The 13,267-nt window shown below is 43.8% G+C and overlaps 1 protein-coding gene across 8 annotated transcripts in view; it reads right to left on the bottom strand.

The window, feature by feature from the left end:
• DOCK10 (dedicator of cytokinesis 10) overlaps positions 1–13,267 on the bottom strand; it is a 1,791,775-nt gene that overhangs the window by 1,216,491 nt on the left and 562,017 nt on the right. For all 8 annotated transcript variants that reach the window (XM_085634396.1, XM_085634392.1, XM_085634394.1 and 5 more), the window contains exon 2: positions 8,588–8,707. In XM_085634396.1, the coding sequence (XP_085490522.1) occupies positions 8,588–8,707 (120 nt within the window). The remainder of the gene's footprint in view (positions 1–8,587; positions 8,708–13,267) is intronic.

Genomic DNA, 13,267 nt, shown 5'->3' with positions numbered 1-13,267 from the left:
GCTTCTTTCTGTACCTCTCTTGCCTCTTTTTACACTCTCTTCCCTTTTTCTGTACCACTCTTGCCTCTTTCTGTACCACTCTTGCCTCTTTCTGCACCTCACTTACTTCTTTCTGCACCCCTTTTGCCTGTTTTCTGCAGCCCTCTTCCCTCTTTGTGCATCTCTCTTGCCTCTTTCTACACTTCTCTTCCCTCTTTCTGCACCACTCTTGCCTCTTTCTGTACCTCTGTTGCTTCTTTCTGTACCCCTCTTGCCTCTTTCTGCACCCCTCTTCCCTCTTTGTGTAACTCTCTTGTCTCTTTTTACACTCTCTTCCCTTTTTCTGTACCACTCTTGCCTCTTTCTGCACCTATGTTGCTTCTTTCTGCACCCCTGTTGCCTCTTTCTGCAACCCTCTTCTCTCTTTCTGCACCTCTCTTGACTCAGTCTCCCACCTGTTCCCTGTTTCTGCACCCCTTATGCCTGTTTCTGTAACTTTTTTGCCTCTTTCTGCAGTTTTCGTGCCTCCTTCTGCACCTCTCTTGTCTCTTTCTGCTCCTCTATTGTCTCTTTCTGCACCTCACTTGCTTCTTCCTGTATCCCCTCTTGCCTCTTTCTGCACCCCTGTTCCCTCTTTCTGTACCCCTCTTGCTTCTTTCTGCACCTCTGTTGCTTCTTTCAGCACTTCTCTTGCCTGTTTCCATACCTCTTGCCTCTTTCTGTACCACTCTTGCCTCTTTCTGCACCTCACTTACTTCTTTCTGCACCCCTTTTGCCTGTTTTCTGCAGCCCTCTTCCCTCTTTGTGCATCTCTCTTGCCTCTTTCTACACTTCTCTTCCCTCTTTCTGCACTGCTCTTGATTCTTTCTGCACCTCTGTTCCAAATTTCTGCATCCCTCTTGCCTTTTTCTGCACCCCTCTTCCCTCTTTCTGTACCTCTCTTGCCTCAGTCTGCCCACCTGTTCCCTCTTTATGCACCTCCTTTGCCTCTTCCTACAGTTGTCTTGCCTCCTTCTGCATCTCACTTGCCTCTTTTTGCACCTCTGTTGGCTCGTTTGCACTGCTCTTACTTCTTTCTGTACATCTCTTGCAAATTTCTGCAGCCGTCTTGCCTCTTTCTGTACCCCTCTTACCTGTTTCTGCACCTCTCTTGCCTCTGTCTGCACCCTGTTCCCTCTTTCTGTATCTCTTCTCTTTTGTCTGTTTCTACAACTCTCTCGCTTCTGTCTGTAGTTCTCTTACCTCCTTCTGCACCTCTCTTGCCTCTTTCTGCACCTCTCTTGCCTCTTTCTGCAAATCACTTGCTTCTTTGTGCACCCCTGTTGCCTCTTTCTGCACCCCTCTTCCCTCTTTGTGTAACTCTCTTGCCTCTTTTTACACTCTCTTCCCTTTTTCTGTACCACTCTTGCCTCTTTCTGCACCTATGTTGCTTCTTTCTGCACCCCTGTTGCCTCTTTCTGCAACCCTCTTCTTTCTTTCTGCACCTCTTGACTCAGTCTCCCACCTGTTCCCTGTTTCTGCACCCCTTATGCCTGTTTCTGTAACTCTTTTGCCTCTTTCTGCAGTTTTCGTGCCTCCTTCTGCACCTCTCTTGTCTCTTTCTGCACCTCTATTGTCTCTTTCTGCACCTCACTTGCTTCTTCCTGTATCCCCTCTTGCCTCTTTCTGCACCCCTGTTCCCTCTTTCTGTATCCCTCTTGCTTCTTTCTGCACCTCTGTTGCTTCTTTCAACACTTCTCTTGCCTGTTTCTATACCTCTTGCCTCTTTCTGTACCACTCTTGCCTCTTTCTGCACCTCACTTACTTCTTTCTGCACCCCTTTTGCCTGTTTTCTGCAGCCCTCTTCCCTCTTTGTGCATCTCTCTTGCCTCTTTCTACACTTATCTTCCCTCTTTCTGCACCACTCTTGCCTCTTTCTGTACCTCTGTTGCTTCTTTCTGTACCCCTCTTGCCTCTTTCTGCAACCCTCTTCTCTCTTTCTGCACCTCTCTTGACTCAGTCTCCCACCTGTTCCCTGTTTCTGCACCCCTTTTGCCTGTTTCTGCAACTCTCTTGCCTCTTTATGCAGTTCTCTTATCTCCTTCTGCACCTCACTTGCCTCTTTCTGTAGTTCTCTTATCTCCTTCGGCACCTCACTTGCCTCTTTCTGCAACTCTCTTGCCTCTTTCTGCAGTTCTCTTGCTTCTTTCTGCACCTCTCTTGCCTCTCTCAACACTTCTCTTGCCTGTTTCTGCACCTCTTGCCTCTTTCTGCAACTCACTTGCTTCTTTCTGTACCCTTTTTGCCTGTTTATGCACCCCTCTTCCCTCTTTTTGCAACTCTCTTGCCTCTTTCTACACCTCTCTTCCCTCTTTCTGCACTGCTCTTGCCTCTTTCTGTACCTCTGTTGCTTCTTTCTGCAGTTCTCTTCCTTCTTTCTGCACCCCTCTTGCCTCTTTCTGTACCCCTCTTGCCTTTTTGTGCACCTCTCCTAACAGTTTCTGCACCCCTCTTGCCTCTTTTTGCACCGCTCTTGGTTCTTTCTGTACCTCCTTTGCTTCGTTCTGCACTTCACTTGCCTCTTTCTATACCTGTAACGCCCTGAACGTCTCAGGATCGTTTAACAGACACGATAATGAGAACGCAACCACTTGTGAAGGTTTAGTTATTTTAATGAAGGCAAAAATGATACAAGGAATAAACAAAGGTTATAGTCACTGGACTCCTCCAGGCTAAGTACGTTACCAGCCCACAGCACGGATGGTCCTAACCGTCCTCTGCATATACGCCGATCCCGGCGTATGCCAACAGAGGGCAGAAATGAAATGGCCGACAATGCCAATCGGTAGGCTGTGAGGGGCACGAAGAGTGTTGGGGAGAATCGAGGAGTCAGGGAAACACCCAGCCGGGGTCTCTACCTGAAGGGAGCAGCCGCTCAACCTCTTCCTCAGACTGCACCGGGACGCGGAGTCACCTCCTGGTGATGCGTCACCGATACCCCAATCACAAGCAAAGAAGACTGAACCGAGAGCAGCCGCTCGATCGATCCCGTGGACTTCTGAGTCTGTAACGCGGCAAACACCTCCTGGTGTGCGTTACAGCTGGCAGTCCCTGTATCTCTGGTCGGGCTGGGAGTTACGACTCCAACCAGCAAAAGCGCCACTGCGCTTTGACTCAGCCGAGTCAAAAAGCGAAGCTCAATGGTTATCCGGTAGAGCTTCCGGGTCCTTCACAGGTGACGATGGGGCAAGACACGGCCCAGGGAGTAACGACTCGACCTACCTCCGTTCTTGCCTTACTGGAGCACCACTCCGGAACACTGCTCTTCACTAAGCAGGTACGTCGGTGTAAACACAATATCCGACAGCGTTGTACCTCCCGGTTCCTCCCTTTATAGGGCGTGTTTTCCTTGAGTTATGTAACAGCTCTCCTGTTTACATAAGGGCGTGTTTTCCTTGAGTTATGTAACAGCTCTCCTGTTTACATAAGGGCGTGTTTTCCTTGAGTTATGTAACAGCTCTCCTGTTTACATAAGGGCGTGTTTTCCTTGAGTTATGTAACAGCTCTCCTGTTTACATAACCTCTCAACCGCTAAGCATCCTGGGAGATGTAGTCCGTTTTCGCTGGTTACCGTTTTCCTCCCCTCGCATGACAGGAATTCTTGACAATACCCCTCTTGCCTATCTCTGCACCTCTGTTGGTTCTTTCTGCACTGCTCTTGATTCTTTCTGTACCTCTGTTCCAAATTTCTGCATCCCTCTTGCCTTTTTCTGCACCCCTCTTCCCTCTTTCTGCACCTCTCTTGCCTCAGTCTGCCCACCAGTTCCCTCTTTCTGCACCCCATTTGCCTCTTTCTGCAGTTGTCTTGCCTCCTTCTGCATCTCACTTGCCTCTTTTTGCACCTCTGTTGGTTCTTTTGTACTGCTCTTACTTCTTTCTGTACCTCTCTTGCAAAATTTCTGCACCCGTCTTGCCTCTTTCTGCACCCCTCTTACCTGTTTCTGCACCTCTCTTGCCTCTGTCTGCACCCCTGTTCCCTCTTTCTGTATCTCTTCTCTTTTGTCTGTTTCTACAACTCTCTCGCTTCTTTCTGTAGTTCTCTTACCTCCTTCTGCACCTCTCTTGCCTCTCTCTGCACCTCTCTTGCCTGTCTCTGCACCTCTCTTGCCTCTTTCTGCACATCACTTGCTTCTTTGTGCACCCCGGTTGCCTCTTTCTGCACCCCTCTTCCCTCTTTGTGTAACTCTCTTGACTCTTTTTACACCTCTCTTCCATTTTTCTGTACCACTCTTGCCTTTTTCTGTACCTCTCTTTCTTCTTTCTGCACCTATGTTGCTTCCTTCTGCACCCTCTTGCCTCTTTCTCCAACCCTCTTCTCTCTTTCTGTACCTCTCTTGACTCAGTCTCCCACCTGTTCCCTGTTTCTGCACCCCTTTTTTCTGTTCCTGCAACTCTCTTGCCTCTTTCTGCAGTTTTCTTGCCTCTTTCTGCACCCCTCGTGCCTCTTTCTGCACCCTTCTTCCCTTTTCCTGCACATCTCTTGGTTCTTTTTGCACTGCTCTTGCCTCTTTCAGCAACCCTCTTGCCTCCTTTTGTACCTCTGCTGTTTCTTACTGCACTGCTCTTGCTTCTTTCTGCACCTTTCTTGTAAATTTCTAAAACCCTCGTGCCTCTTTTGGCCCTCCTCTTCTCTCTTTCTACACCCCTGTTCCCTCTTTCTGCACCTCTTCTGCCTGTTTCTGCACCTCTGATGCCTCTTTCTGAACTTCTCTTGCCTCTTTCTGCACCTCTTGTGCTTCTTTCTGCACTTCTCTTGCCTCTTTCTGCACCCCTCTTGCCTCTTGCCTCTTTCTGCAACTCTGTTGGTTCTTTCTGCACTGCTCTTGCTTCTTTCTGCACCTTTGATGTTTCTTTCTGCACTTTTCTTTCTTCTTTCTTCACCTCTCTTGCTTCTTTCTGCACCCCCTTGCCTCTTTCTTCACACCTCTTCCCTCTTGGTGCACCCCTCTTACCTCTTTCTGCACCTCTCTTGCCTCTTTCTGCACCCCTCTAGCCTCTTTCCCCATCTCTTTTGCTTGTTTCTGATCTTCTTTTGCCTCTTCCTGTACCCCTCTTGCCTCCTTCTGCACCTCTGTTATTTTTTACTGCACTACTCTTGCTTCTTTCTGCACCGCTCTTGCAAATTTATGAACCCCACGTACATATTTTGACACCCCTCTTCTCTCTTTCTGCAGCTCTTCTGCCTGTTTCTGCACCTCTGCTGCCTCTTTTTGAAATTCTCTTGTCTCTTTCTGCACCTCTGTTGCTTCTTTCTACACTTCTCTTGCCTCTTTCTGCAACCGTCTAACCTCTTGCTGCACCTCAGTTTCTTCTTTCTGTACTTCTCTTTCCTCTGACTGCACCTCTCTTGCCTCTTTCTGCACACAAAGGGCTACTTTTAAACTGACCTCAGGCTCAGCAGTGCACACATGCAAGTGCAGAAAAGGGCTGTTGGCCTCTAAACTGCCATGCCCTATTATACACTAGGGACTTAGAGGTAGTTTTAATCCCCCTGCCCTATTATGTACTAGGGCCTTACAGGGGAGGTCATGCCAATCACAGGGGTATCCCAACCCATAGTGTACACTAGTGTAGGTAGGTGTTTTTACTGTATTCTAAGTGTCTTTCAGCAAAGCACTGGCTCCAGGCCTAGTTAGGCAGAGCCCAGGGTCAGTCAGAGTCAGTTACCACCAGTACCATTCAGCAAAATGTTGGGGGGTGCCCAGGACACAGGATGACTTTACAATAAGGCCTCTTTCTGCACCTCTATTGGTTCTTTCTGCATATCTTTTGCTTCTTTCTGCACCTTTCTTCCTCTTTCTGGACTTCTGTTGCCTCTTTCTGAATTTCTCTTGCTTCCTTCTGTGCCTTTCTTCCTCTGTCTGTACATTTCCTACCTCTGTAGGCATAGTTTGAAATTAGAATTTAAAAAACCTTAGAAATTCACTGAAAAAAACACAGGTTTCAAGGACGTTATAGTTAGTAACTAGTATTTAAAAAACCTTTAGAATTCACTCAAAAAAATAGGTTTCAGGGACGTTATAGTTAGAAATTAGCATTTAAAAAACCTTTGAAATTCACTGAAAAAAACATAGGTTTCAGGGACGTTATAGTTAGAAATTAGCATTTGAAAAACCTTAGAAATTCAATGAAAAAACCAAAGGTTACAGGGACGTTATAGTTAGTTGGACATTTCACTCGTACAAAAACCAGAGAAATTTAGCTGTTATAGTTCGTTGAGCTAACTATAACTTCCGCCCCCGCAATGCACTGCTGATGACGTCACATATTACATCATTCATGACAAGGTCAGTGACTTCACTGATGACATCGCAAATGATATCACTGATTATTATAATTATTATTATTAATAATAATAATTATGATAATAATAATAACATTTGTAAAGTGCAGCTTCCTCCTAACTGGAATCCTGGCACTATGTAAACCATGCCGGGTGAGCTACAACGACACTTTCCTCCCTATTTATGATACATCTTTCATGCCCCTTCCTGAGATGTATCTAACTACATAGGGGAAAGCCATGTTTTTAGATCCCTCCCAAAGTGCGTAAGACTCTTGCTGGCTCCGAGGGGGGCTGGCAGCTTATTCCACAGCTGAACTGTCCTCACCTCAAAAGGCCCAACCTCCATACTTAACTTTCCGAAATTTCAGGACACAAAGTAGGTTGGCAGAGGAAGAATGCAGGTTCCTCTTTGTCCTGTAGTGTCTAACGAAGTGCCCCCGAACATTGATCTTTGCTTATTACATATTTTCCTGCATAGGATGAGGACTCAGACACAGCATATAAAAATATGGCCCATATCATTTAGGGGGAACACCACTAGATATGATAAGGAGGCAGAAGTACTATACATTCCCACAAAGATATATTGAATGAGTTTGCCCACATGAAACTAGATGCACCGCAATGAGCTATAATAAGTGAGCTGGGCTGCATGCACCAGAAGACTAATGGGTGGTGATACAGAATGTTAGCACAAGGCATTTTCAGTATCCCCGTCTCTTTTCTAACTGTAGCGAATACATCCCCAACCTATGATCAAGCAGCACCCCAAAATAAAACATTTCTGTAGAACCATCTCCCTAATGGACATAATAAAGACACTATAGTGAAGTGTGAGAGTATATGGGATGAGACTGTTGTACGATACATTTAGGTGGATGGACAGTTAGGTGGATGGACAATAGGCCACTGATTACTTCTGAAATTATAATCCGTTTCTTTATGTTTCAGTGTCAATTTCAATGTAGGGAAAAACACCAACTGCAATGCCCTAATAGATAACGCTGTCATGCGGGGGACACATCCAGTCCCATGGATTTCTTTTGGCAAATCCAACTACCTCTAAACAGGGGAGCCCTCTGGTTACCTGGCAAACATCCAATCCACTAATCCCAGGGGTAAACATCACTAAACTGCAACAGCACCATGTGAGCCGCCTAAATCCCAGGAAGGAGGACACCAGTAACACTGATTCATATAGGGAGGTCAAGAGGTCCTTTCAATTGCATACCTTTAGACTCAATTGAGATGTTTGTTTGTAGAGGGCTTCAATAATTTTTAGTTGAGTTGTGGTGTACATCTTCTCCCGTTGGGTGGAGGCATCCCGATTAGGAGGAATGACAGTATTACTGTAGAGAAACAATTGCTGCGTAAATTAAGTCCTCATTTTGGATTTCCAGTTTCAATACTGAGGTCCTGAAAATGTGGTGTGTAGCCTTACAAGTTGAGCAGAGAATTCATTGTAGTTACGGGCCTGAAGCATTAGTGATTATTTAACAGCTTAATAGTATGCTGAAAGCCTGTTTTGTCAAGGTATGGGCATCTACTTTAGACCTTAAGAGGCCGGATGTATTACCTCTAAGTGTTAATGAGTCTCCCAGTTTTTAGGTTGTACTCATACAAGATACTTCCACACATGTTTTGGGTGTTGGTTCCATTCCCTGATATAGGGGAAGTGCTGTTGAAGAAAGAGTGAGCAATTTGGTGAGAACCTGCCAATCACTCCCTGGTGGTTGTTTAAGTGAGACATTTCCTATACACGCTAATTTTTACATCATTTATGTAGGACTGACCACGATGCACCTGACCTGTGTTTTAATGTTGTTAAAAACACACATCGTGGGTGGGTTCATACGTATATACTAGAACATCCCTCGCTTAAAATTGAGCAGCGGTGGGGGGGACCCAAGAAGCTGTAACTTGACATGTGGTGTACGACAAGGGTTTTTTCGTGTGTTTCTGATGTTGAGTGGAGGGTGCCCTTGATGCCTCTTTTATCCCTTTAATGCTCCTTTTTGTTGAACACCCACCCTGTGTGGACAGCAACATCCGTTAATTGCTGATATGGTGCTGATATGGTGTAACAATCATTTTTAGAAATCATCACAGTAAACTGCCATTATGCATCCAGAGCCGTATAATTACCAATGTAATGTTTATCCCTTTAGGGTGCTAACGTTAAAATACACACAATGACAAAACGGGCCCTAGGCCAGTTATCAACCGTGGTTAATCAGCATGCAGAATGAGCAAATCATTGACCATATTCTCAAGGATACTTACTGAAAAGTCATCGTCTGGAAACAATATGAGATCCTTCAGAGGGTCTTCCTGGAACTGTTTTTCTATTTCCGCAATCACAGCCTCGTAGTCAACGGGTTCTAAAAGTTTTGGTTTCTCATGCTGTAAAAGAATAAATCACGACCTTTTATAAACCATTTTCAGAAATCCAGTACATTGTTTTGAAATAAAACAGGGTAATATATTAAATTATAAAACATTTAATTGGATATTCACAAACTGGCACTTCAAAACTGTAAATTTTTTAAACTTGTGCTCATAATCTCCACAAGAGACCATACCTTCTTCTCACCTAGAAGAGTCATATTACAACCCAGAGAGCGCATATTTCAGGAAGCACAATTTTAGGCAATCAGTAGTCTTTAACTCTATAATCACTTCACTTTGGCAGCAGATCCCTCAAAGATCATGATTAAACCATGAAAACCAAGCAGAGAAAAATAACCTTGATTGACTTCAGATATTATTACCCGCCTATTGGGCGAGACATCCATCACTACTGAAACTCTCAGCAAAAATGTAGATGAATGCCCACTGTGCCTGGGCAAATTATTTGTTACACGAGCAAAATCTAGAGTCATTCCCGTTTATCGGCTATGATTATTTCCAATTGCGACCTTTGAAATGTAAAAGTGGTGAAGCGTAAAAACCTTTCCCAAACATTAAGGAGCGTGGGAACAAGCCTGACTTTAAGGGGAGTTCGGGTGTTTTACTCCAAGAAACCTTTGGAAAATAGAGAGCAAAATAGTGCATTTTAGAGCATGTTTTGATAGTGACATTGAATAAAAAGATATAGGTTTGACAGACCACTCTGAAGAGGTTTTTATTTTTTACTGCAGTAAGTATTATCTCTGGAGCAATAAATGGTGCAGCCTTTCCAAGCCATTCTTTGGGGACACTGTGATGGCCAGATGCTGAAGTTACCTCACTACAGCAGGCCGTCGGCCTGATACAAAAAGATAAACTTAGACATTTGTGTAAGTTTACTATTTTGTTTAGCAAATTACGAGCGAATAATAAGTTCATGACTGCGTAGACTCCACAGACGGTGCAGAGAACTTTGCATATAAATAGATTGGCCTGCACATGAGTTCCCTGCCCCAACTCTAGAGTATCTGCAGTCATAAGCTTAATAATAACTCGCAGTTTGTGAAAAAAAAACACTCAAAAGTATAAAATTATATATTTTATTTAACATTAAATTATATTGATTTATATTATTATTTTTAAGTACTTCAAATAATTTATTTTAAATTACCGATATTTCCTATATGTTTTCTATTTAACTCCCAGCTTCTATTCTTTTCTGTAGGAGGGTGTTGCACTACTCGGGATTGGCCATGTGTGGTGCTAGACTTACTACTATTTTTTTCAAGCAGAATCTTTCACTTGGAAGTTAGGCTCCACCTTTTTTTCAGAGGGTGGAGACATGTAAGTCTACACTTTTGAGTAACTTTGCACACAGATTTTGTGAATAGCTAAAAGTCATAAAGTTACTCAAAAGTTTAAGAATAAATTTACACTTGTGATTTACTCACAAACACAACTTACCTTTGCAGCTAGCCCCCAAGAATTTAAATATTGCATAGCTACTTTTAATTGTTTAGTGAAAAATTGTGTAATGGAAAAGGGTTAATCTATATTGCTTGATTTACTGTGAATTCACTTCTTTGATCTTGGCATTCTAGACAAATGATGGCAGAATGTGGGTCCCATGTGAGATTGGCACAGTTAATGGTAAAATGGGAGGTACAACCCTGATGGTGCATCACACATGACAGATTGTAATAGGGCTCATATTTTGCTTGTATTAGGCCTTTTTCATCCTAACAGTAGCGTAAACTCTCTATTGTTATCACTATACATCATAATTAATGGTATAATAAAGAGGGAAACTCAGTATTTCTAAGATGGCACTCATACCATTTTAATCTTTATAGTAGAACTCAAGGATGTTTAAATTCCCTGTCTCTATATTCACCTTAAAGAATAGTATAGTGAATAGGGAAATGGAACAGGCTAAAGATGGCACTGATAGTGCCTTTAAGAACTAAAATAATGGAAATGTACCATCTCTTTAGTTACCATTCATATAGAAAGGCGTTAAAAAGAAAGGATCACGCTTTGTGGCCATATGACACATGTTATATGAAGGATATGACGCAGCATATGCACTGAGAGTTCCTTCTTTGGAATGGTTAACTGAATGATAAGGGCTAAAGTAAAAATTGTCCTAAATATTAATATAGAGGCCTTGGCTATCTGTTTGCAGATTTATCCACTGTTGAAAGACTAAATCCAATAATACTAAAGGTGCCCATCTCACTAGCAAATTTGCAGGTATGCTCGGATATCATAATTTGATCCTAAAAGGTACACATTGCCTCATCATGTATATATAATATTTAATTGTAACATTTCTAATTACTGGAAATTCTGAGGAGATGGTTTACCAATGTTGAATATATGAATTCTTATGAGGGATGCCACTGGTTCCAATTTTGATTTTGATAATAATTAGAAAAGGCAAATGAAGTTGATATTTTTGTGGGTAGAAAAATTAAAAGCCACATACTGTTTTATTAATCAGGTTATAAAGTATTGGAAAATATCATACAACCAGCCTTTCTGTAGGGTGAGTAAGAAAGGAATTAATTTGAAAATGGAAATGTTTGAGAGCTGGTATAAAATATGTTAATTAGGACGTGATGGGTATATTTCATAATGAAGGAATGGGAAATGTAATTGATGATAGACACAGGCTATATCAAAGACCATAATCAATTGATAATTTTGGGAATTGATAACGTAATGAGTAAACCAAGAAGTGGAAATTGTGAGTTATTACTGTGACAGTCAAGTCAAGCTATATTATCAGCCTTTGCACATGTGGTATTAGGGTTTGAATAGTTAAGGAGAACTAAACATCACCTCAAGTAAAGATGTGACAGGATTACTGCTTCTAAGAATCGATGACATGTTAATGTTTTAGTGATTACTTTTACTTTGTAGATAGAGACACTTGTAAATTAATTGATGATTGTTTTTCCCCTCATCTGTTTCTAGATGTCATATGGCTAATGCAGGCACCAAGAATGAGATATGCTGCTTCATGGAAGTTTGATCATTCAAACAATTCAAACATCCCGTTCTTGAATTCTCTTCTGAATTGCTGGAGCCTGAGGTGCAGGGGGAGTTGTTCCAAGCCTTGGCTGCCAGGTGCGAGAAAGAGTGTCATTTGCTGTTGGCCTGACGGGTCCATTGGGTGTCTGAAAGGAAGAGGGAAGCTGATCGAAGGTGGAGGGTAAGGCATTTGTTGATGTATGCTGGTCCTTCATTGTGCAGGGCCTTGTAGGCGTGGGTCCGCATCTTGAACTGGCTGGCATTTCCTCTGAATCGGGAGACAGTGTAGTTTCTTGAGATGTGTTGTGATGTGGCTCCTTCCGGGGAGGTTGAATATGGGTCCTGCCTCTGAGTTCTGTATTGTGTGGAGTCTCTTCAGGAGGCGTGCAGTGATTCCTATGTGGAGTTTGTTTCAGTAGTCCAGTCTGCTGCTAATGAGGGCCTGAGTGACTATCATTCTGGTTTTTGCAGGCAGCAGTGGCTCCTCCGCTATGGCGGATGAGCGTCGCTCCCCCTGCCAGCTGCCTCAAAAACATCAGGAAAGGAAAAATAATACAATACCAAACACATTTTTTATAGTTTCATTTTTCCTTCACCGCCAAGTCTCTGGAGGCGGGGCCATGGGGGATGACAGTAGGAGCAGTGGACACTGTTGTCCGGCCAGCCAAACCATCATGTGCATTGAAGCTCCCTCTAACCCGAGCTGTGGTGCCAGGTTGGAGAGAGCAGGTACAGGCTCCCAATCTGTCTAGGAGTGCAAATAGAGGGCACTCAGGACACTGCTGAATCTGTTTTAATGCATGAGAGCAGCTTCAAGATTGGCTGCAGGGCAGTCTGGGAGCATCTGCCTGCGAGGAGAGGAGCAAAAGAGCGCGAAGTGGCTAGCTGCAGGTATGTTTTATTTTCTTATTTATTTTTATTTTGTCATCCTGCGACCCCATACCTCCCCCAACATCATCCTCCCACCCACCTTGCCACTCACCCACATCACCAGCTGCAACTTTTTGCCTGAAGCCACCTGAAGATCTTACAGAGCATCCATAGGGTGTGGATGAGACTGCGTTGACTTGCTTCTCCATTGATGGCTTGCTATTTAGGATGATGCCGAGGTTACGGGGCGTGGTCTGTTGGGGCATGGGGTGTGTCGAGCTCCGTGGGCCACTATGTGTTGGTCCATGGTGTGGTGTTGTTCCCAAAGATGAGGACTTTGTTTTTTTGGTTGTTGAGTTTGAGACAGTTTTCCTTCATCCAGTCTGCGACATACATCAGTATCTGTGGAAGTTAGCTTTAGTGGTGAAGGAATCTTTGGACAGTGAAAGGATGAGCTGTGTGTCTTTGGTGTAGGAGATAAAGGTGGCAGCCAGGGGGATCATGTAGGTGTTGAAGAGGGTTGGGCTGAGAGGTGATCCTTGGGAGGTTCTACAGATGATCTTCTTGCGCTCTGAGGTGAGCGGTGGGCAACGGATCCTTTGGGTTCTGCTGGTGAGGTATGAGGAGATCCATTTGAGGGCATTTGCTTGAATCCCGATGTGGTGGAGT

Source organism: Triturus cristatus, chromosome 11, assembly GCF_964204655.1.
Source record: "Triturus cristatus chromosome 11, aTriCri1.1, whole genome shotgun sequence".
NCBI lineage: Eukaryota > Metazoa > Chordata > Amphibia > Caudata > Salamandridae > Triturus > Triturus cristatus.
Note: the sequence above shows the minus strand (reverse complement) of the source record. Positions and strands in the feature narration are given on the sequence as shown.